We start from the raw sequence: 26,253 nt of genomic DNA on the forward strand, positions 1-26,253 counted from the left end.
CATAATGCCATATTCTCATAAATAATGTAAGACAAAAGATAATGAATTACGCAGAGGACCCTCTGTGGATTACCAAGAGAATGGAGCCACAGAAAGAAGTTCCCGAATAGTTTAAAAGAAAAATAAGAAATGTGAAAAAATAATTATAGCTTACACAACAAAACTAATTGGCAGAATAGAAAAACTTGTATCAGTCATAGCAAATTTCACGAAATAAAATCATGGACTGGTAATGCAAATACAAAGAAGTGAAAAAAAAATCTGATAGAAGAAAACCAAAAAGCATTTAGATGAAAAGAAAATAGGATCTCAAAACATTAATCTCTTTAGGCAAAATTTGAAAAACTGACTGAGGGGGCATCTGAGTGGCTCAGTGGATTGAGAGCCAACCCTAGAGATGGGAGGTCCTGGGTTCAAATCTGACTTCAGACACTTCCTAGCTGTGACCCTGGGCAAGTCACTTAACCTGCACTGGCTAATCCTTACTACTCTTCTGCCTTGGAACCAATATACAGTATTGATTCCAAGATGAAAAATAAGGGTTTAAAAAAGAAAAGGGGGTGGGGGGCAGGAGCCAGGATAGCAGAGTAACAACATGGAAAGCTGGAATCACTCTGAGAATCCTCTCAAATCAACTTTAAAATAGCACCTCAAAACAAATACTGGGGGTCAAAGAACCAACAAGGGGATAGAGAGAAGTAACTCCCGCAGAAAACAACTTGATAGGTAAGCAGAGAGGGATAGGGTAAGAAGGGAAATGGAAGTAAAACTTCACACAGAGGAGTGCAAGCCACCCCCACAACCACCATCACCTACTGCTCCAGGTTCAAACTTGGGCACAAGCCAACTTCAAGAGCTTAAGACCTGCCTAAGCAACAAGAGAGCACTCCACACCCACCCCCTGAAGTTCTAAGCCCTGGCACAAGGGTACAAGTGAGGCCCTAAGTCTATGGAACCTGGCCAGTTCAAGCCTATGGTAAAGCTTCTAGACCAGTGGTTCTCAACCTTTCTAATGTCGTGACCCCGCAATACAGTTCCACATGTTGCAGTGACCCCAATCCAAAAAACTATTTTGGAGGCTACTTCAAAACTGTAATTTTGCTACAGTTATGATTCGGAATGTAAATACCTGATATACATTATGTATTCTCATTGCTACAAATTGAGAGGTTGAGAACCGCTGATCTAGACCCAGAGCAAAGCAGTTCAAAGAGCTCCGAGTTGTGTTTGCCAACAGCAGTCCTTATAGAAGATTAAATTAACAGTAGGAGACAGCTTCCAGAGCTCTCAGCCCATTACCACCTTGGAAGGACTAAAAGTTGCAGTATACCAGACCTAGAACTGAGGATAGCAGCAAAAGAAAAACTAAGGTTTAAGAGAGTACACATTCTCTATTCTGAAAACAGAGTTCGCCTTTAAGATAAAAGCAAAAGTTTTTTTTAAAAGGGGAAAAAGGGTTGGGGAAAGGAGCAAATAGCAAAAGAAAATACCTAACCATAGAAATTTTTTATGGAGACAAAAAAAAAAAGCAAAACACAGATTCAGTAAAAGATAGTAAGATCAATGCAGCCACATGCAAAACTTCAAAGAAAAATGGGAATTGGTCTCAGCTACCAGAAGAGCTCAAAAAGGAATTAAAAAAATTAAATAAGATGGGAAGAAAATGGAGAAAAGAAATGAAATTAATGCAAAAAGAGAGAGAGAAAATAACATCTGAAAAAGCAGAATTGGTCAAATGGAAAGAGATCCAAAAAAGCCAAAGAAAAGAATTCCATGAAAAGCAGAATTGACTAAATGGAAAAGGAGGTACAAAAGGTCATGGAAGAAAATCATTCTTTAAAAATTAGAATTAGGCATGTATTAGCTAATGACTTCATAAGACAATAAACAAAACAAAATCAAATGAAAAAAGATGCAAGAAAACATGAAAAATCTCATTGAAAAAAATAACTAACCTGGAAAGTAGATCCAGAATAGAAAATCTAAGAATTATCAGACTATTGGAAAGTCATGATAAAAAAAAAAGCCTAGATATCATATTATAAGAAATAATCAAAGAAAACTGCCCTGATATTCTAGAATAAGAGAGTAAAAAAAGAAAAAGAAATCCACAGAGCACCTCCTGCAATAAATCCTCAAATGATAACTTCCAGGAATATAATAGCCTAATTCAAGAGCTCCCAGGCCAGGGAGAAAATGCTACAAGCATTCAAAAAGAAACAATTCCAGTATCATGGAGCTACAGTCAGTATTATACAGGATTTGGCAGCATCTACATCAAAGGATCAGAAGGCATAGAATAGGATATTCTGGAAGGCAAGAGAATTAGGTTTCCAATGAAGAATCACATACCCATCAAAACTAGGGAGCAGTTGGGTGCTCAGTAGCTTGAAAGTCAGGCCCGGAGATGGGAGGTCCTGGGTTCAAATGTGGTCTCAGATACTTCCTAGCTATGTGACCAAGGGCAAGTCACTTAACCCCCACTGACTAGTCCTTACCACTCTTCTGCCTTAGAACCAATACCCAGTTAAAACAGATCTAATTCAAAGAGATAAGGAAGGTTATTATATCTTGATAAAAGATACCATAGACAATGAAGTAATATCAATACATAACATATATGTACCAAATGGTATACCTCTAAAGGTGAAACTAAAGAAATACAGTAAAACTATACTAGTGGGAAACTTCAATCTTTCCCTATGAGAACTAGATAAATCTAACCAAAAAATAAACAAGAAGTAAAGAAAGTGAATGAAATTTTAGAAAAGTTAGATTTAACAGATCTTTGGAGAAAATTGAATGGAAAAAAAAAGGAATATACCTTCTTTTCAGCAGCACATGGTATATACACAAAAAAATGACCATGTATTAAGACACAAAAACTTCACAATCATATGCAGAAAAGTGAAAATAGTAAATGCATCATATACAGATCATGATGCAATAAAAAGTATAATCAATAAAGGTTCATGGAAAGACAAATTAAAAATTAATTGGAAACAAAATAATCTAATTCTTCAAAAGCAGTGGGTCAAAAAATAAACAATGATTTCATTAAAGAGAATGACAATGAGGAGACAACAAATCAAAATTTATGAGATACAGTAAAAGAAGTACTTAGGGGAGAACTTACATCCCTGAATGCTTATCTCAAGAAAACAGATAAAAAGCAGATCAATAAATTGAACATGCAACTAAAAAAAAAACTAGAAAAAGAACAAATTAAAAATCCCCCAAAGACTAAATTGGAAAACCTAAAAATCAAAGGAGAAATTAATAAAATTGAAAATAATAGAGAACTATTAAACTAATAAATAATACTAGGAGTTGGTTTTATAAAATAAAATAAAATAGCACATTGGTTAATTTGATTAATAAAAGGAAAGAAAATCAAATTACCAGTATCAAAAATGAAAAGGGTGAATTCACCTGCAATGAAGAGGAAATTAAAACAATCATTAGGATCTATTTTGTTCAACTATATGACAATAAATCTGACAATGTAGGTGAAACAGATGAACATTTACAAAGAAATAGAATACTTAAATAATCACATCTCAGAAAAAAGAAATTGAACAAGCCATCAATTAACTCTCTTAGGAAAAAATCCCCAAGTCTGGATAGATTCACAAGCAAATTCTATCAAACATTTAAAGAACAATTAATCCCAATGCCATATAAACTATTTGGCAAAATAAGCAACGAAAGAGTCCTACCAAAAATTTTTTATGACACAAATATGGTGCTGATACTTAAGTCAGTAAGACCAAAAACAGAAAGAAAATTACAGACCAATTTCATTAATGAATATTGATGTAAAAATCTTAAATTATTTTAAAATACTAGCAAAGAAATTATAGCAATGTATCACAAGGATTATTCATTACAATCAGGTAGGATTTATATCAGCAATGCAAAGCTGATGTAATATTAGGAAAACTATCAGCATAATTGGCCATATCAATAACCAAACTAAAAGGAAAAAAGTTTTTGTACAAACAAAACCAATGTAATCAAGATTGGAAGTGAAACAACTGGGGTAAATAATTTTTTTAACAAGTTTTCTTGACAAAGGTCTCATTTCTCAAATATATAGAGGAATCAAGTCAATTTTATAAGAAAAGGCATTCCCCAACTGACAAATGATCAAAGGATATAAATAAGCAGTTTTCAGATGAAGAAATCAAAGCTATCAATAATATAAAAAAATATTCTAAGTTCCTCTTGATTAGAGACTACCTCAAACCTATTAGATTGGTCAATATGACAGTAAAGGAAAGTGATAACTATTGTAGGGGATATAGCAAAATTGGGACACTAATGCAGTGTTGGTGGAGTTGTGAACCAATCCAACCCTTCTGGAGGGCAATTTGGAACTATGCCCAAAAGGGGCTATAAAGGAATGCATCACCTTTTGATCTAATAATACCACTACTAAGTCTGAGTCCCAAAGAGATCCCCAAAAAAGGGGAAAGGACCTACTTGTACAAAAAATATTTATAATTGCTTTTTTTTGTGATGACAAGGAATTGAAAATTAAAGGGATACCCACCAATTGGGAAATGGCTGAAAAAATTATGGTATGATGCTGATAGAATACTATTGTGCTGTAAAAAGTGATGAACAGGATTATTTCACAAAGAGCTATAAAGACATACATGAACAGATGCAGAGTGAAATAAGCAAGAACAAGAACATTGTATACAGTAACAGCAACACTGTGGAAATGATCAACTGTGATAATTAGCTACTCTCAGCAATACAAAGATCCAGAACAATTCTGAGGGGTTTATGACAAAGAATGCCATCCATCTCCAGAAAATGAACTGTTAATAATCAGAATGCAGATCAAAACATGCAATCTTTTACTTTAGTTTATTTGGGTTTTATATGCTTATTCTCTTACAAAAATGATCAATATGGAAATATGCTTTGCATGATAATACATGCATGTATATAACCCAGACCAAACTGCTTGCCAGCTCCAGGAGAAGGAAATGAAGTGCAGAGGACAGATAATTTGGATCATATAAATTTAGAAAACTTAGGTGCAAATTTGTTATTACGTGAAATTGGTAAAATAACATCTTGACAATTTTTTTTAAAAATCTATGTAACAAATATAAAATTTTAAAAAGAAAGAAAGAAAAACTAACTTAATAGGATTAAAGCCTTCCCAGGAAAATCGAATATGTCAAAAAAACTAAACACCATAATACCATAACATAACACCATAAATACAGGAAATAATACAAGAAAACTGCTCTAGGCTTTTGAACACTCAAAACAAAGGGTCAATTCAAATAATCCAGATTGCTTCCAGGAAAAAAAAAAAACCTTTTTTGCCTTTGAAAAATATTATTAGTTCTTTTAGAATGACTCTCTGGGAGTGGAAAAAGGAAAGATATTGGGGGAAATTCTGATGATGTAAAAAAAGACATCAATAAAAATTTATTTTACATAAATACTGAAAAGAAGGCAGTTTAGATAGGTAGTACAGCTCAGGGAATTACAGTACTAAATTTATTATATGCTTAAAAACAATAGTGGATCAATGGAATAGATAAGGAACACATTATACAGTAGTGAATGGCCATAGTGATGTTATATTTGAGAAGCCCAAAGACTCAAGCTTTTTGGAAAACTCCCTATTTGACAAAAACTTCTGGGAAAACTAGAAAACCTGCAGAAATTAGGTATAAACCAATATCCCACACTAAATATCAAGATAAGGTTAAAATGGGTATGTGATTTAGATACAAAGCAAATTAGTAGAGCATGGAATAGTTTACCTGTCATATCAATAAAGGAAGAAGCTATGACAAAAAGAAAGCATTACAAGATATCAAATGGGTAATTTTGATTACATTAAATTAAAATGGCTTTGCACAAACAAAACCAATACAGCTAAAATCAGAAGGAAATCAAAAAGTTAGGAAAAAAATTTTTATAGCAAGAGTCTCTAATATAAAGGTTCCATGTCTCACTTCTGTTAAGAACTAAGTCAAAATTATAAGAATACAAGTCATTCTCGAAATGATATATGGTCAAAGAATATAAACAGGCAGTTTTAAGACAAAGAAATCAAAGCTATCTAGTCATTTTGTGTGAAATAATTTGACCCCTAGACTCCTATTCTATTTCAGTTGACCCCCACCTTGCTGCTAAATTTTTTACACTTATACTAATTCCTAATCAGTTTTATCCAGTTGAATATGATTCCATAAGGGAAGTGCTTATTTCTTTTGTATTAACATACTTTAATATAAATTCAGTCAACTAAGGATAATGAACTAATCTTAATACATAATTGGGAATAATTAAGTTAAATAGTTGTATAGATATTTTTTAACTTGTAAAGGACCCAGATTTTCTACTCTAGGCCTAACTATCTAAGTCCTGCTTGACAGGGAAGTAATAAGCATCTGTGGAAAGTCCCCTAGTTATTTTAAGAGCCTCTCAGTCTTTTAACATTTTCCTCTAAGGCCCAACATTATGTGGTATCTGTTTCCCACAGGTCCATTTCCCTATGACTACAAGTTGATAGGGTAGTAGGGCAGTTCAGTTAGATCATTTCTGTGACCATGAATTGGTAGGATAGGAGGTTAGTTCTGCTGGCCTGTGACCCCCCCAAAAAATTTGTGTTTCGTGCTACACCATGGACTATCTGGGACTTGAGGACTATAAAACTTGTACTCTGGAGCATGGAGGGATCTCACATCATGAGGAAGGTATGGGATCCTATTGGCTGAAGGGGGCTACATCCCTTAAATTGTTATTGGCTCTGAGCTCTGCTTTAGTAGTTTATTTTTCACATTACAATGTGAAAAAATGTTCTAAATCACTAATGATTAAAGAAATGCAAATTAAAACTCTGAGGTAATACCACATCATCGATTGGTAATATAACAGAAAAGGGAAATGATAAATGTTGGAGATGTGGGAAAACTTGGAATACTAATGTACTATTGGTGGAATTGTGGACTGATCCAACTATTCTGAAAAGCAATTTGGAACTATGCCCAAAGAGTCAAAAACTGAGCATATATTTTGACCTAGCAATACTACTATTAGGTCTGCATCCCAAAAAGATAAAAGAAAAAAGAACTTATTTGTACAAAAATACTTATAGCAGGGCTTTTTATGGTGGCAAAGAACTGATAATTGAGAAAATATCCATCAGTTAGGGTAATGGCTGAACAAGTTTTGGTATATGACTGTAATGGAATACTATTATGTTGTAAGAAATGACAAGCAAGATTCTTCAGAACAATTTGGAAAGACTTACATGAACTGATGAACAGAACCAGTAGAACATTATACACAATATCAACAATATTGTATGATGATCAACTATGAATGGCTTAGCTCGAGTAATACGATGCAAGACAACCCCAAAGGACTCATGGTGAAAAATGCTATTCCAGAGAAAGAACTGATGGAAACTGAATAAAGATTGAAGTATACCATTTTTTCATTTTATTTTGGGGGGGGGGGGGAGGGAGTTCTGGATTGTGTTTTCTTTCCCAAAATGATTAATATGGAAATGTTTTTCATGATGCATATATCTAATCTATATAAAATTGTGTACTCTCTTAGGGAAGGGTCAAAAAACAAGGAGAGAATTTGGAACTAAATAATTTTTTAATGAAATGTTAAATATTTTCTTCCATACAATTAGGAAAAAATTAAATATTTAAAAAACCAATTACTTTAACAAAAAAACCCAGCTCTGTCCAATTATTTCATGACTTTGAAAACATTATCTTTTCCTTTTATTCATAAATGGACATATTCACATTATGTCAAGTTCAGAGCAAAATTTCAATTTTTTCAATTTTTAAAATAAAAAAGAAATATTAAGTAGCATATCAATTATATATTTAATACAGCAACCACCCCACTTATCTGAAATGATCAGAGAATGAGTTATTAGGGGTTGATAAATTTTCTTTATGGTTAAAAACCAACCTTTAAAAATCTTTATTTGGTATTTGTTGGGGTAATCATCTTTCTAAAGCATTGTCTGTCTTCCTGACTTAGAATATAGAATAATAAATATTAAAACTTTTTTTGGAAAAGTCAACATCAATTAATATAACTATTACACATAAAGTAAGTATTGTTCATTAACCTTCACTATTTCATAAAAGGATGTCTTAAAGGGATAAGGTGTATAGAATTGTTTACCCTATAATAAGTATGTTACCAATATGATGCCAGAAAGTTCTGAGACTACCAAGTGATAAAATACTTAGCTCATCATATTACTAAATGAACCTAAACTAGTAGGCCATTCTGGTTTTTTCTTTTCTTATTTTTATTTTCTCTTCTCAAAAATCCTAAAGTCTCCTAGCCACTCTCATCCTCATCTCTGTCATTTTTTTCAAAATGACACTTCTGCTATTTCTCTCTTCCTTTGTCTTCCTTCCCCTCCCCCAACCCCCTTTTTAGGTTGTATTTCTTCTTTTTTTCCCTAAATTTCTCTATGGTGCCATTAGTGTAGCTTGGCTTTCAGTCAGTAACAAATGTGCTCCTTCTTTTGAACAGTGACTCAATCAATTATCTTGTATAATTTGGATTTTTAACCATGGACAGCACTTCTGATCTCTTCTTTAACTTCTGGCCATTTCTGTATAAAAACTGAGACTAGAAAGCGCTGCTACTGTATCTAATAGAGAACAAATATTAAATGATAAAAATACTAATGGCAAGTCTTTATCATTGAAAGGTCCCACTGTACATGTAAGCAAAGTATGAATTTTTTTAATAATAGCTTAACATTATAAACACATTAAGTTTATGGTAAAGTCCACATTTCTGTTGACTATTTGGAAAAGTCTGGCTTATCAATAATTTATCTACAAATATAAAAGATTTCTTTTCATAAAATTGAAAATATAAATTTTGATGAGAAAGAAGTAATTTTTGAAGCTAACTTTTATTTACAAAAGGTATCTAACCTTTTATGACTCATTACTCAACAATGACAAGGAAAAATCAAATTTTAAACCTCTTTGAAGTCTCATTTGTGATCTCCTCCTTTGAATAGATCTTGCTAAAATTCATTTTCTATTCTTTTTTTCCACTTGATCTCCTTAACATTTCATTATATCTATTGGAATTTACAAGTCTTGTATGAATTCAGTAAATTCTATTATTAAATAAGGTCATCATTATGATATATTTTATGATCAATATTCTACTAGGACTACAATTCTCACATTTGAAAACTGTAATTTTTAAGATTTCTCTTTATTCAATTTTCATATATTACCAGTTGCCACTTCTCGTCAATTCTACCTCAATAATATTTCTCACATCTCTACTCTTCTATCTATCCCCAATGGCCCCACCCAAATTACCAAAGATTACAAATTATAGTACTACTAACAATATAGTAAAATCTGAAATAGGAACCAGTTTATTGCCCTAAATTCAGTTTTAGACTATGCTGACCTTGGAAAAAAGTAGGAAGTTTCCTCATATCAAATGCAATCGACAACTACAAAATGAATTTGGACCTTATTATTCATCAAAACAAGGAATGTTAAGATAATCACCATGAATACTCAAATTCTGAAGGAATAATTCATTTTTCTCAACTGTCTTCAAAAACATTAATAAAAATGAATAACTTTTACCTCATTAGTTAAAATTTCCGGTTTCTTCACTTATTCTTAAATTCTGCTTTCCTCACTTAGTACTACTACATCTTATAAAGCACCAGTAGAGCCAGGGAATTAAAGAAAGCAAGAAGACAGGCCAGAAGTTGGTCTCAGGAAACTAATAACCAAATCTATGAATAGATTATTCTGTGCCTCTGAATAAAAGGGGAATTCAAATCTCTTGATTCCCCATTAGGTGATTTAATAACTTTCTAATACTAAACTGCATAATTCTTAACTCCTATAACTGGTAAAGATACACATAATTTTTTTCTATTGTTCTTTTCTAAATCCTTCATAATAATGTCCTAAATTCCCCCCGCATCTGCATCTAAAATCACCTGAAGCAATCTTTCTCCCTGTAAATTCAAAGTACTCTCTTTCCTCAGTGAAGAAATTTTAAAAAATAAAATAAAAGTATGGATCACTTAACTTCTTTTGGACTCAAATACTTATTTATAAAATTAGAAACTAGATAATTTCTCTAAATTCCATCATTGAAGGATATAGGAAATTAAAGAAATGATGGACGAGTATATAAAATCTGTATATATTTTTTTAACTTTCTGAAATTTTATGGAATAAAGTTAACTTGCTCTTACTTATAATTGTAGGATTTCAGAGCCAGAAAAATTCGAGATCAATTAACTACTTCAAGTACATTTTTTACAAATAAAATAAACAAAGTCTGAAGATATTACCCAAAGTTGCAAAGCTTAAGTTAAAGCAGAACCAGATCTAGATCCCTAAATCCCAAGCCATTTCACTTTCCACTACATTGTACTGTCAGTTCTTAACTGTATCAAGTTTTAATACTATTTTTAAAACCCTAAAAAATAGCAGGGGTAATTTTCTTTTGAGGATAAAAATTTAGCCAATAGTCAATTATCAATCCTAAAATAAAGGTTAGTAACAAGTAGTTTCAAATGTTAAAATTTTTTTATTATAATAGCTTACCTTCTGGTGTTGGTTTATCCTGAGGAAGATCAGGCATATTTTCATCCAAAAGGTCTGCTAAAGACTGAGAATTTGCCAGCAATTTCTGATAAGACATAGCAAATTCTTCATACTGCTTATGTCGATCTTCACTCAGCTCCCCTTTAGAATGTAGAATGCGTCTATGAATAAAGAATGAAATAGTCTGATAAATTTATTAAAACATATTTGGTCAAGAATTTATATAACTGAAATTTACATATACATTAATTTTGTGACAATTTAAAACGTAGACATAAAAATAAGGTATTGCAAACACTGGTGACAGTATTTTAGAATTCCATCTAAAATTAAGCTTCATATTGAAATATAACCAAAGTATTTTTTGTCCTTAATGTAATTTCCTTAAAGAATAATAATGACATAAGCAATTTTAATAACTATAGAGGATTAGATTGTGTGGCTCTTATAATCAAGTCAGAGGAAAACACTTCATTACCGAAAGAACTTAACCAATAGAAAATTCACTTCAAAATGAGAGCTTTTAAGGAAACCAAAAGCAATTTAAATCAACAGTATCCTTAGTCAACTCTAAATAAAACCACATATGTGGATTAATCACAGGTAATTTTTAAAAATGACTTTCAAAAACCACTCAACAAATAAATGGTCAAAGGATAAGAACAAACTTCTCAAAAAAAATCTAGGCTACTAACAACCCTATAAATGCTACAAATTACTAAAATAAATGTAAAACAATTCTCATGCCCACCAAACTGGGAAAGATGATAAGAGATAAAAATAATCCATGTTAGAAGAATTGTGGAAAGATAAGTATATTGTGGGTGCAGGGTTGATGAAACTGTGATTTAATATAGCCATTTTAGAAAATATTTTGGAATTATACAAATTAACTAAAATGTTCATATCCTTTGACCCAGAGATTCTACTATGAAACATAAACTTTGAAATTACTGATAAAAACAAAGTAATCGTACCTAAAGAAAGGGAAACAATTAAGGAAACAAATATTTGGTCTAAGACATCTATGTGAAAAGGTATTATATATGTATAACCTAGTGAAATTGCTTGTCAACTCCAAGAGTAGGTAGGGAAGAGGGGAGACAAGAAGAATCATGTAACCATGGGGAAAAAAACTTTAAGTAAATTAAAATTTTTTAAATACTATGCTATGCATATTATGAATTTAATTTCATTTCATTTAATCTTCACAATAATTCTGGGAGATAGGGTGCTTCTATTTTCCCCATTTTATAATTAAGGAACAGATAATTTGAAGTCAGGCTTGTCTGAGGTCTCACAGCAAGTAGATGTCTGTGCCTGAATCAGAACTCAGATCTTAATTCTAAACCTAGCACTCTATTCACTTCACCATCTTGCTTCTTCCAGAAGCATTTTTTGTGGTAGCAAAGAATTAGAAACAAAATAGATGTTTGTTGATTGGGGAATTGTTTAACAAATTTATGAATGTGTACCTTTGTGCTATTAGAAATTATAAAGGGGATAATTTCAGATAAAACTATGAAGACTTTTATGAAATGATGCAAAGAGAAATGAGCAGTCAAGAAACATTTTTAAGTACTATGTGCCAGACAGTACACTAAATGCAGCTGATCCAAATTAAAAATGTATACAATAATAACCTAGTAAAAACAACTTTTAAGAATTCTGATCATTGCAAAGACCAATCAAAATTCCAGAGGACCAATGATGAAACATGTTACTGAGCTCCTAGAAGAAGCCTCTAGAAGGTAAAGGGGATAGAGTGTGAGGTAATGTTAACTGATTGATTGGTGTTAGGAAGACAAGTTCAAATCTGGCCCCAGATGCTCCTATTTGTGTAATCCTGGGCAAGTTACTTGCCTTCTGTCTGACTCAATTTCCTTATTCATAAAGTGCTTATCTGAGTTGCCTACACCATAGCAAGCACTCAACTTGTGCTTATTTCCTTAATTTCTCCCTCTTCACTGGGAAGTGATGGAATCAGGACACAAATAATTTTTTTTTTTAAACTCTTACCTTCTGTCTTAGAATTGTATGGGTTACTAAGTATGAGTTCCAAAGCAGAAGAGAGATAAGGGCTAGATAACCGGGGTTCTGATTTGCCCAGGGTCATACATACAGCCTAGGGAATATCTGAATTTGGGCCCAGGGCCTCCAGTCTCTAGGCCAAACTTTCTACCCAAAGAGTCCTCTGAGGCTTTTAAAAATATATATATATGATCAATGAAGGAATATCTTGCTTAACCTTGTTAAAAGAGTTTTTATTTTTATTTTTCTCCAATAGGGAGAAAGAGCTCTTGGTAGAAAAGAAAGAAAATAGATCTTTGTTAAATAAACTTAAGAAGTATATTTGCAAAATTGCAAAAAAACACAAGCATAGGCCCCAAAAAAGAGATCTGAGAAAACAATCCTCTACTACTTTGCAGAGAGATAAGTGAGGTTCCACAGGTATGGAACATTTTATATATTTTCAGATTACTTTTGACAGATAAGACTACAGTTTTACTGACTTTGTCTTGCTTCCTTTTTTTTCTTTTTTCCTTCAAAAAATTATTATATGGGTTAGTTCTTTGGGAGAGGAAAGGAAAGGAATACAAAAGGAAATTTAGTAAACATAAAACCAAAATATATCAATAGAAACTATTTTTAAAATATATTAGATGGCTTTTCATCCTTCTCTAAAGCCCTATTCCCATACCTCATTGCAGGATGAAAGTGACCCTGTACTCTCAAAGAATATGTCAGTAAGCACAACTTCGAGCAGCGAGGTGGCTCAGCAGAAAACTGGTCCAGGAGTCTGGAATACCCAAGGTCAAATACAGTCTCAAACACTACTAGCTGTATGATTTTTGAAGTAATTTAACCTGTTTACCTCAGTTTCATCACCTATAGAATGTGTAAAAGAACAGAACCTACCGCTCAGAAATGTTGAGGATCAAATGAAAAAAAAAATTTGTAAAGTGCTTACATAATAGGTGCTAGGTAAATGGTAGCTATTATTATTAATAGACAATAAAGTGGAAAAGTTTCAAGTAAGGGCTAAATGATGGATGGGCAATTCTTTGGGAACATGATTAGCTTATTTCAGAAAGACTCATCCCCAAAATGGCCACAATGATGAATGTCTAGATCACAGCAACTATAAGAAATCATCAAGAGACATTCAGAAAGTTTGAAATCATGCAAATAAGAATATCCTTATCAATGAAAATAAAGAACATTTAAGTTTCTGGCTTTCCCCAGCTAATATCCAGCATAATCCTATGCTACTAACCTTACCATTAACTTGTGTGAGCTCAAGAAAAACATGTTTTAATACTAATCTAAGCAATACAAAAGAAAATCCTTACCAAAAAAATCACACAATACAAAGGCCAATTAAAATTATTTTTGTCATATAAGCATGAGTGGTTAGTACTTGCCTATGATTGAACCTAGTTTCACGTACCAAATGCTTAACTGATGGTGCTATGAGATATCTATGACCAAAAAAGAAATCTGATCAAGCAAAAAAGTAATATAATAGCATTTTCAAAAGCATTTTGCTTTAAAGTGTTTACTGATTCTTACCACTGAAGTTTTCAAAATGATCTCAATAACATCACCAACTTAATTTCTTTTTATTCTCAAACCTAGGCTACCAGGTTAATTATGAATTATTACAGTTTACTCATAGTTAAGAGTTTACACATAGTCTGATTTATCTATTCAACTATACACATTCACCATGCTATTACTCTCTTAAGTTACCTAAATATTTACCCTCTTCAATATAATATTTAAATAAGGGTCATGATATATTTTTTAAACCTTTACATTCTGTCTTAGAATCAACACTGAATATTGGTTACAGGGCAAAAGAGTAGTAAGGGCTAGGCAATAGGGGTTAGATGACTTGTCCAATTTCACATGGTTAGGAAGTGTCTGAGGCTACATTTGAATCCAGGACCTCCTATCTCCAATCCTGAGACTCTATCCACTGAGATACCTAGTTGCCTCAGGATCATATTTTCACACAAAACACGTATTTTAGGACAGTATATGAGACATTATAGAGATATTTTGTCTAGTAGTTAATCCTTAAACCCACAGAAGATCCCACTGCTAAGCATATATATCAAAGAGGTCAATGCTAAAAAGAAAGGTACCACATATACCAAAATAGTTACATTAATTTGTAGAAGCAAAGAATTGGCAGGGTGGGATAGGGGGAGAATGCCTACTTATTGGAAGTGACTAAATGTTATGGTACATGAACACAATAAAATATTAATGTACTATAAGAAATTATTAACATAATAAATATACTTAAGTATGGGAAGACTCACATGAATAACTGCAAAGTTAAATCAGGAAAATATACACAACTACAATGTAAATAAACAATAAAACAATCAAAACTGGATCCTTAATGATTATAATGACTAAGCAGAACCTCAAAAAAGAGATATAGGAAGGTATCTCCCCCTGTTTGAAGGAGGACTATGGCTATAGAACATTAATCCTTTTCAGTGTGTTGGTTAATTTAGTTGAACAGGGATTTTTTTCATCATTAAAAAAATGTTTGTTAAAAGAGATGGATCGGGAGCAGCTGGGTAGCTCAGTGGATTAAGAGCCAGGCCTAGAGACAGGAAGTCCTAGGTTCAAATCTGGCCTCAGCCACTTCCTAGCTGTGTGACCCTGGGCTTGACCCCCATTGCCTAGCCCTTACCACTCTTCTGCCTTGGAGCCAATACACAGTATTGACTCCAAGACGGAAGGTAAGGGTTTAAAAAAAAAAAAAGAGATGGATCCCTGGAAAGGAGAAGAGGTAGAGATATATTGAGAAATATAGGTGATGTAAAAAAATATATCAAAAAATATCTACCTCCCAATTTGAAAAAATATTTTCCTTAATACCAGAAATAGTTTGATATAGTAATATTAACATTGTCTATTTTAAGTGTACTGATACATAATCATCCTATAAACAAGATTATAAAAATTATAATATATCCTAAATGTTCATTAAAATTTTGGTTGGAACACTACAAAGGAGAATAGCCAAACAAACCAAGATATATAAATACAATGGAATTCTATTGCTCCCTAAGAAACTATATATAGTTGAATGAACTCACATAGCACAAAACCAAATTAACAATACACATAATGATTATGATAACAAATGGAAACACTAGAAAGTAGAACTCTGATTAATTGCAGTGACTATTCTTAGCCTTAGAAATAGATATTGAAACACATTTCCCTCCTCTATGAAGAAAGGAAACTAGAGGCTCACAACATTGCATGTTCTATCAGACTGGTAGTTTTGTTTATTTTGGTTAACCACTTCGTTAACAAAGGAGGGAATCAATGAAAGGCAGTGATTAAAAAAAAGAAAAAGAAAGAACTAGCAAACGTGTCATTATAAACCTGCAACTTTTATTTCTTCGACAAGTTCTCACATTCTTGTTTTTATGAAGGAATATAACAGGCACATCCAGTTTGACAGGATATACTGTATTTGCTGAGTATTCAGACATAAGCAGAAACAAGATGACTCCCAAGTTATCAAAATAATTACTTAATGTTAACACTTTAAATAAAAAATGAAGTTCTTTTAATGTCAGTCTGACTTGGTTTTTAAATATTTACTCAGCCTTTTGCACTTAGTAGATTAAAAATAGTTTTATATATAATTTTGACATCTTGCACCTATTTTCCAGATCCCAGCTCTCCTTTTAATTAAAATCAACAATCAAACCAAATTACAAAAGCAGCAACTTCAAAGTATCCACCCCTCAGAGCCAGTTAAAAGCTAGTGTGCTTAGTCCTCAGTGTTTTGTTTCATTTTTTAAATTCACTTTTTAATACTTTACAATGAATGATTGTTAAAGTACATTAGAACAGAGAAAGTGAAAAGTCAGAACTGTGGGAAAAAATATTTCCAGAAAGCTCTCCCATTTATTTAATAAACATTTTTCTGGTCCCAACTAATTACTTAACACTTTGGTGATAGGGGCATATAAATAATAGGTCTAATCATACCTGGTTTTTTAAGTAATAAAATAATTAGTTAAACCTTGAATATTCCAGGCCCATGGAATTGCTGTGGTCTCAATTAAATTAAAATGCATTTACTTTAATATTTGAACTTAAAATGCAAATGTAAGACTCATTGCCCATTTGAATGATGTTATAAAAAATGAACAGATGAAATGAATGCAATAGAAAATATGACAAAGACAGTAAAGATGTTCTTTTCATGGTAACATAATATGTAAAGAACAGAGGACTTAAAAGAACCCTAGTTCAAATTCTTGATCGGCTTCTTGCTACCTGTGTGACTGTTATTTGTTTTTGCATCTCAGTTTCCTCCTCTATAAAATTAATTCTCTCAAAGCATCTTTCACTTATAAATATAATAAATTTTTTAGAAAATGACATGGCAATATGTACCTGAAATTATAATGGAAGTCAATTCTAATCTAAAATTGAATGAAACTTTCACTTTACAATATTTTTCAGGACTGTATATAACATAAAGCAAAATCATTGTATTAATGTCATTTCATTTGACAATGTGATAAAAAAGTTAAGTTGCTTATTGTTAAATATGCTATATAAGCACCCTTCTGTTTAATATACTATTTTATCTCCTCTTCTACCTCCTTTCCAATTCTAAGGGACTATGACTGAATTCATCAGTGTCATCTCTGACAAGATCATGATCCTTATATACCATAACCAAGTATTCATGAATTTATATGCCCAAAGAAATGCATTCCTTTATAAATTCCAGTATTGAGACTCTATATACTCAATTTGGTCTTCTGTAATAGCTGTCAGCAAATCTATATATGAAGTATATGAAGCCTTTCTAGAGTTGCAGGATTTGCCAATTTGAAGTCCAACAGCATAAACTTCAAAATCCCAGCATTTCCATCACTCAATGAAACATCAAATTGGGACTTTAATGAATAAAAATTTATATGATTTATAACAGTATTATAACACTAAGGCAATATGAGGGCATGGAGGCAGCATGTGCCACCTAGAATACCAACTCCTCTCAGACTCCAAGACAGAGATCCCAAGACCATGAACCCAAGAGCACTGATAATAATGGTCCCATTCTCCACTCCTGCCCTCCAGACCACATAAACAGGAGCAACCTTTATGAGGAAGTGACCTGCTATCCCCAATACCACCAATACCCTCCCTGGGCAGGTAAACACAAGAGCCCTGGAAGAAGCTGCTTTTCTAACTTGCCTAAGAAGCACCAAAGCAGCTATGAACCAAGTCTCACTAAATAGTCTTACTTTTCTATCTGTAGGCTCAGTACTTAGCAAAGAGTTTTGCACACAGTAAACATTTAATAAATGATTTTTCATTTTTAAAATGTGGAAGATAAGCAATGGCAATGCTAAAAAAGTAGTTATCAAACATAAGAAATACAACTAAAGGATTTTTAGAATTGCAAGGTAACTTACATATAAGCAGAGAACTTTCTGACTAAAACAAACAATATAGTCCCTATTTCTCAAATATACATTGCAAAGATAACTCTACCCAGACTAATGGGCTTATTTTATTCTTTATTTGATCTACTTTGGCCTAATAAGACTTCATACTTATTAAGTAACCATTTGTATCAAATCCTTTATGGAGCTTTTAAAAAAGGCTAAATAATGGCATTGTGGAAGACTTCTGATTTCATCAAAGTACAGACATCCCAACCAATAAAATTTGAAAGATAACCTTTATGAGTTGGTGTGGCTGAAAATTAATCACCCTGTGGCCAGTCTTATGTTAAGTCCAAATAGAACGGACCTCAAAAACACAAACATCATCAGGCTGATACCTGAAGCCTTTCCAGTCTGTTGGAGCTATAGGATATTGGTATATCCTATAACCCAAAGTCATCTTAAAACTGCATGAAGCATCGGAGTAGACTTTAGCAGAAATAAAGCATGTAAAAAAGTGGAATGAATGGAAAAAATAAAACAGACATGAAAATATTAGAGAAAGCCAACTTGTAGCAAAAAGAAAATGTGGAAATTGATTAGAAAATTTAAGAGCTGTATTTCTTAATGGAGCTAAAAACATGAAATGGTAGAGAATGTCAGGACCATATTATTTCAGTCCTTGATTAGCCAAACCTTTATAAAAAGAAAAGAAAAAAAAGAGAAAATTAATTTTAGTTGTGACCTGGTACAGTCAAACAAATTAGCACAACAGACCTCTAATTCTAGAGGAACCAGGCAGTGACACTAAGAAAAACTATTGCTTTTAGTTCTCCTTTTCCTCATTTCCCCAGAAATTTGTTTTAGAAATATTCTTAACCTTTTTATTTCTATTCTAGAACTAATTTGACTGTAGGAACACACAGATGTCTTTCTCTAGCAGCATGTCAGTAGAAAGGTAAAGGATGGTGATTTTGATTTTGTCTAAAATGATAAAATATCACTGCAAGGTATTACAATTGTTCACTTTACATCTCTATGTATTTGAAGCAGAATTTCAAAGATTCTCTTTAATAACTTCTAAAAAGTGTTTAATGTATTCTCAAATGCCTACTAGACATTCTTCACATCTTTTTAAACATAAACATTTTACATTATTTGATTATGTAAATTAAATATGGCTAAGACAATGATTTTTGTACAAGTACTGATTAAAATATTCCTCCTCTCAAATGATAAAATACACTTAGACTTCCTATGTTTACTGAAAATATGAGATAAAAGAATTATTATCTAGAGGTAGCATTTTAATAAGGCATAATCTGATAAGTGAATCAAAAATTTCTTAGATGATTTTTTTAAAGAAACAGATTTCCAGTAAAGTGAAAACTATGTCCACAACCCAATTCTATTACCTTCAACTCTTCTTGCAAATGATAATTAGCCCAGTATTTTGACCTTTCTACAAACCTACAAAATTGTCCCAGACATGAAGTTTAACAGCAGTAATATGTAGTGGAAGATTCAGGTGCCAATCCAAGGGCGATAGATAGATAGATAGATAGATAGATAGATAGATAGATAGATAGATAGAGAGAGAGAGAGAGATAGACAGATAGATAGATACACACACACACACTATCTACTTTTTCCAAACTATAGACAAAGTAATCAAAACTATTACACATAAGATGAAACATGAGTTGGATGAGAGTACTATTAGGTGAATTCTTACATGGTCCAACAGTCAAAGAAATATAGTTTACTCTGGTGAAGTCCCACAAGGCTTTGTCTTTGGTTCTATCTAGTTCATTACTTTTATCAATGCTTTGGATACAAGCATAGAAACCATAACAACAAAATCTACACATGACATAGAACTAGAAAGATGAGTAAATACAGTAGGAAGAACCAAAGATTCAAGGTTAACTCTACAGGACAGTGCATTGAGTTAAAAACCAACAATATTAAATTCAACAAGGATCTGTGCAGAATGTTTTTCTTTTATCATTTAATTTTTTTAACTTTATGATTTATTTTATTTTTTACTCTTTAATGATTTAATGAGTAAAAGAGTGTGTTGCAGCTTCAGTTCATGTAATTAGATATCTATACCCAGAATAAAGGGGTGTTAGGTTGTAATAATCTGCACTGATCAGCAGACATCTGGAGTACTATGTTGAGCTCCAAATATATTTTAACAAATGGCCCTGGGGAAGTGAGGGTGGGGGGTTAAGTAAAGAGAAGTAATCAGTGTAATGAGGGTCTGCAAACCATGTTCTATGGAGAACAGGGAATGTATGTTTGGCCTGGAGGATAAGATATAAGAAGGCCTAAGAACTGTCTTCAAAAAACTAAAGGATAATTACTCTGACAAAAGATGAGATCTCTTCTGGGATATACCAGAAAACAGGTACCCATTTAGGTTTCCAATGATGGACTGAGATGTTGTAAAGAACAAATGAGATAAAAAATGTAAAGGGTTTTGCAAACTTTTTCTAAAAGTATGTATAATATGGATAGGGGGAAGGAAAGGAATACAGAGGGAAAAACATATACTTTAAAGTACTCTAACTGCTGGAATTTTTTTTATTCCTAGCATCAAGCACAGTCTATTGCATATAGAAGTCACTTAATAAATATTTCTTAAATTGAATTTATTAATTTTTTAAAATCATGTGGCCTCACTTTTTCCTCCCACTTTTAAATACGAAAATTTGCATTAGGTTCAAAACAGTACAAAATGTCAGCTCTGATTAAAAACTAACGAAATATAGCAATGATATCTGATAAGAATCTGATATCTAAAACATACAGGCAACTGACAGAAATATAGAAGATAAGCCATTCTCTACTACATGAGTGGTCAAGAGATGTTAACAAGCAATTCTCAGAGATTTGCAAACTATTTTACAACTATGTTAAAAAGAGCTCCAAATCACTAATAGTAGCATAACCAACAAATTAGCAATTATGACAAAGACAGGAATAGTCAATATTGTAAAGGTTGCAGAAAGACAGGCACATTAATGCACTGTTGGTGGAGCTGTGAATTGGTCTGACCACTGGGAAATGCAATTTGGAAAGTAAATAAAGTTATTAAAAATGTCCATAACCATAGACCCAGAGATTCCAACACTAGACATATACCTCAAATAGTAAATGATAAAGAAAACAAAGGTACCAAATACACCAAAGCATTTATATCATCACTTTTTTTTTGTATAACAAAGAACTGGAAAAAAGCCCATTAATAAGAGGAATAGCTAATTAAGCTGTCATATATGAATAGAATAGAATATTACTATAGTGTAAGAAAACATGAATAGAATGAATACAGGGAAGCAGGGGAAGATTCCTATGATCTAATGTAAAGTGAAGTAAGCAGAACCAGAAAAGTAACAAAGGCTAAAACAATGTAAATGAATAGAGTAACATCAAAGCAATCAAAACTCAACACTATAAAATTATAAATGCTAAGCTTGACCCCAGAGAAAAGTAACCTTTCTCTGTTTCCTTGCAGAGGCTAAGGGACAGTCCTTAGCTGTGGAACACTGCCCACTGTCATACTTTTTAGAAATTGTTAATTTGGTTAAACTGTTTTCTCCCTCTTTGTCATTCTTTGCTATAATGGATGATTTATTGGGAGGGGAAGAAAAGGTACAGAATGGGAAATGTAGTTAATTAAAAAAATTTTTTTAATAAAAAAAAGTTTTAATCAGTTAAACCTAAAACGTAACTATCATTATGAACCAATATAAAACTACCTAGTACAACAAAATGCATGCATTTTGATCCCCTTTCAAAATTCTCAAAAGCCCTGGATATTCAAAGGCAAAGGCTCATGGGATCATATATTGGAATTAGAAGGAACTTTTGAAGGCCCACTAAGACATTTTTAAAAAATATATGAGGGAACTAAGGGAGGCCCAGAGAGGTTAAGTGATTTGCCTCAAGCCACAGAGGTAGCCAGTGGTAGAACTGGGATTTTAACTCTGGCCCTACAACATTAAATTAGTTGAAGCTTTATTTCTGAAAATACCTTGAATTTCCTCTAGTCACTATAGCCAGATATGATAACTTTGACTTCTAATCCAGCCTCTCCCATTTCTAGTTCTTACTCATCTGCATCTCTTGTGCTGGTTCAATGACCTCCCCAGACTTCTACAGGGACCACTTAAAACCACAATACTACAAAAATGATGAGGACAGGAAAGGTCCTTCTTTCACTACTAATACCTGAGTATATAACAGCATGAAATGCTCCTGTTCATTGATAACATTGATGTTCTGCCATCCCTCCAAAAAATTAATTACTAAAGTGATACTGCCCACAAGTCATAGTTTGTTAATATTTCATAGCTCTGGGTATTAATGCAATGTTAAAATTTTGATGTCTGGACCCAAATTGAAGGCTTTTCTGTATCTATCAGGAGATAAGTACTATATCCTATCAGTTTTCCAGAATATATTCCTTTAGGATTTGGGAAAGGTTCCTCTAACACATTTTTACATAATTGCCTACAAATAATTTACTTAGCAAATTTAGGAATTCTTCAAGTCAATGTCAAAGTATAGAATCTAAAATTCATAAACCTAACCTATGTCTCTTCAATTAATAATTCTTTTCTGATTCTACCATATTCCTTTATATTTTGCCAGCATCTGACAATGACATGAATGGTCCAAAATAGAAATAATGAAAGTAAATCTATAGTATCAAATGCAGTTATAAAGGAGGAAAAGCTATACAAAGAAAAACAAGTGCAAACAAGTAACAGTTAAAATGACAAAGAATGGAATGCTATACCCATATTTAAATGAAGAATTAAAAACTGAATAGAAAGAGAAAAAAATAGCCACAAAGTAAAAACCACAATACTCTCCAGACTCTCAAAAAAAAAATAAAATCTCCTATAGTTTTGTATTCAAACATGAGTTCTTAAAGTATGACATACTGAAAATTTCCCAGTATTTTAAGGAATCACCTGCAATCAGCCCCTTTTCCGTAAGTTTTTTTTTTTTTCAGTAGCATGGTGATTTAATATTTAAGTATGTGCTCCACAACCAATTCTCAATTCCTGAGAAACATTTGAAAATCACCTGTTTTGTCTCTCAATATTCTGTAGCTCCCTGTGGTCCCTTTTCAGGTGTTTGGTCAAAGATGTAAAATATTCTTTTAACAGGTTCTGGAAAGGCTGTTGCTTCTCTGGGCTGATTATTTCACTAGGAGGAAAACTCAAGTTAAACTTCTCTGCAGCACCTTTCACTTTCCTTGGTACCAATCCAGCAATATCATCCCCACAATGCCGGCAAAAGCTAATCACCACAGACACGTGAGTGTGGGATTCACGGTCAGCATTAATAATGTTTTTCAGCTGTTCATAGATTAAGGACAGACCTTCTTTGTCAGTGAAAATCCCCACTATGGTCAGTTCTGCAATGAAACGCAAGTCAGTTCTTAGTTTGGTAATGTTAGGAGTTTTCTCCTCTTTTCTTGCTTCAAAATGTTTTTTCCAAACCTGAAGCAAAGATGGGGCAAAGTCAGCATAGCGCTGGTGAAAGAGAGAGCACAAGTGCACAGCACAGTTCACATCAGATATTTTTAGCTTAGCTTCCACAATAGAAGCAACAGCTTCTGCAATATATTTGCTTAAATTGAGGCCATTAAAATCATGGGACAAGGAGTCTCTCTGTTGCTCCGTAATAGTTTTCAATTTCTTGACAAAAGCTGTGTTTTTCTTCAAACTTGAGTCCAATCTGCTAAAGAAATTCTCCTCTGGTCGGTTGTCTGGTGCATTTTGGTTTTTGCTTCGGAGTTCCTTTCTTGCTTGATGTCGTTCCCAGGCTTCCTGATGAAGCTGATGGGATTCTTCTTTCTCTCTACATTAAAAAAAAAAAAGAACTTGTGTTTGAGTGAGTCATTTGTAAATCATACATCATAAAAACAGCACTCTCATAATTCAAGTCCAGAAACTAAAGCAGAAATTACTGAACCAAAATGGTAGTAATAAGCTTAATTTAACCAAGGCACTTGCATTGATGTTGGTATTCTTTCCCAAAATCTAAACATTAACTTTCACTATCTTAAATTATTTGAGAATTGTCTTAAGTGATCAAATAGATGTTCATTTTAATCTCCTTATAGCATTAATTTGGGGTGACAAAACATTTGTAAAGAACCAAACTAAATTCAAAATGATTTTAAACTTGAAAAGTGAATACTTATAAAGCCTAATGAAATACAATAGGGACAATTAAAAGATTTTTTTAAATCTCTAAAGGAAAACTCTTAGCTTCAAGGGTTGGACTAGATAATCTACAAATTTCCTTTTAGTTGAAAAATAATAGGCAAAACCAGTTTCCTCCACAAAATCCTACCTCAATGCCTTCTCATAATTAGGTAATTCTAGATTCCAAAGGCTATGCAAACAAAGTACAATAGTCTGTCAAATGATGAATAACAATACTTTTTTTTAATCCACAAAATCTCAAATAAAATATACAAAATGGGACTCACAAACTTAATACAACAATATAATACTGTAATCAAAAACTAACTAAAAAAGAATCAATAAAAGTATGGATACTATATATCCTCTATTACACAGTACTCAAGTATTTAAAGAAGTAACTTGGTTGGTTTGAAATGCTCAAAATCTGAAAGCAAATGGGAAATTTATGAAGAACAGAATGTCAATAGAAATTATTAAATGTCATGGGTCAATGAACTACATAGAAGACCTATCAAAAGCAGTGCACTGGAAAGACAGGAGCACTACATGGACTGAAGTCTAGATCCTTTATTTACCATCTGTACAACCTCTGAGACTCAGTTTCTTCACCTACAAAATAAGGAGTTTGAACCAGATCTCTAAGGTCCTTTCCAGATAGAAATCCTATGATCAAGTAATATTCTTAAGAAATGAAAACAACATAAGACAACCTAACCCTTGTTAAATGTTAAATGTTAAAAATATTAAAACTTTCTTTCCACATTAGTGGAAGACAGTTATATTCCCAAGAGTTTCTAAAAAGTAACTATGTGCCATTAATAATATAAAGAAAACTGAAACATAAAACATGAAATTCAGGAAGTCCTCATGACTCAAAGTTTTGAATATTCTTAGGTCAACTACTACTGCTTTAAGTCCAGGGGATACCCTGCTTGTTAGGAAAAGGGGTTAAGATGAGCTCAGAAAAAGTGCTAAGATTTCTGCTCAGGAAAACTTCTGAAGGTTTCTATTTGACAGAATTAGAAAAACTAAAAGAAAAGCAGAAAAGGAACTGCTTTACAAATTGTGCAGTTGTCCCCAATAGTTTTTCCAAATACTTATCTATATTCAAAGATCTCTAAAATTTATAACCTGGAATACTTCTGATACTACAACCTATTCCCTCCCACTAGATAAACTTCTCTCCTTAAGTCTCAAAGATGCTGCAGTCTCCTAGTCCTCCTGCCTATTTAACACTTCTCATTCACCTCCATACCATTTACAATAGGGACTCTCCCAGTTCAGCCTTTGGATCTTTTCTCTAAGTTCTCCCAGTAACCTCATTCTTTCCCATGGCTTTCACTACCTCTTTAAGTGCCTACTGTGCACATCTTCGCCTAGAGGTCTCACTTGCAATTCAAATTCAACAAGTCCAAACCCAACCTCATCTTTCCCTTCAAATGAGTTCCTTCTGATGACTCTGTGATTTATGAAGATGTTGACACTATTCACACAGTCTTCTGTGAAAATTGGATTTGGCTATCTCCTGATTGTAACAATGAAGGTATTTAGCTCTTCCTTTATTGTGAAGATTGAATTGTAATTCCCTGTTTTTAGATTTTAATCCCAAAAATGTTAACTCAGTATTTAAAGTAGATCTACCCATTTTAACTACAAAATGGTGTTAACTAACCACAAAAAAGTGTAAACTAACTACAAAAGGTGTGACATCCATTTCATACATTGAGTGAACAGTCCTGGAGGGGAGCATCTTCTGTGATTGGTAGACATAAAATTTAGGGGAGGTGACACAAGAGAAAAAGGTCTTTAAATAGAGGAAACAGAAACACACAAGAATCAATCAAGAATGAAGATTCAGTCACTCGGAGGAGAGACTGAAAGACAAGACACTCAGGCTTGGAGGGAAGACACTTGGCTGTGGAACTGGACCGCTGGAGG

General features: G+C 32.7%; 1 protein-coding gene across 9 annotated transcripts in view; it reads right to left on the reverse strand.

The window, feature by feature from the left end:
* The window catches only part of UPF2 (UPF2 regulator of nonsense mediated mRNA decay), a 183,215-nt gene that overhangs the window by 149,948 nt on the left and 7,014 nt on the right, over positions 1-26,253 (reverse strand). For 5 of the 9 annotated variants that reach the window (XM_016426031.2, XM_016426030.2, XM_056799444.1 and 2 more), the window contains 3 exons: positions 23,183-23,962; positions 10,629-10,789; positions 3,403-3,432 (listed from right to left, as the gene is read on the reverse strand). In XM_016426031.2, the coding sequence (XP_016281517.1) occupies positions 3,403-3,432; positions 10,629-10,789; positions 23,183-23,962 (971 nt within the window). The remainder of the gene's footprint in view (positions 1-3,402; positions 3,433-10,628; positions 10,790-23,182; positions 23,963-26,253) is intronic. The other 4 variants (XM_056799442.1, XM_007503954.3, XM_056799445.1 and 1 more) reach the window with 1 other exon arrangement.

The sequence above is a fragment of the Monodelphis domestica genome, chromosome 5, assembly GCF_027887165.1.
Source record: "Monodelphis domestica isolate mMonDom1 chromosome 5, mMonDom1.pri, whole genome shotgun sequence".
Classification (NCBI taxonomy): Eukaryota; Metazoa; Chordata; class Mammalia; order Didelphimorphia; family Didelphidae; genus Monodelphis; species Monodelphis domestica.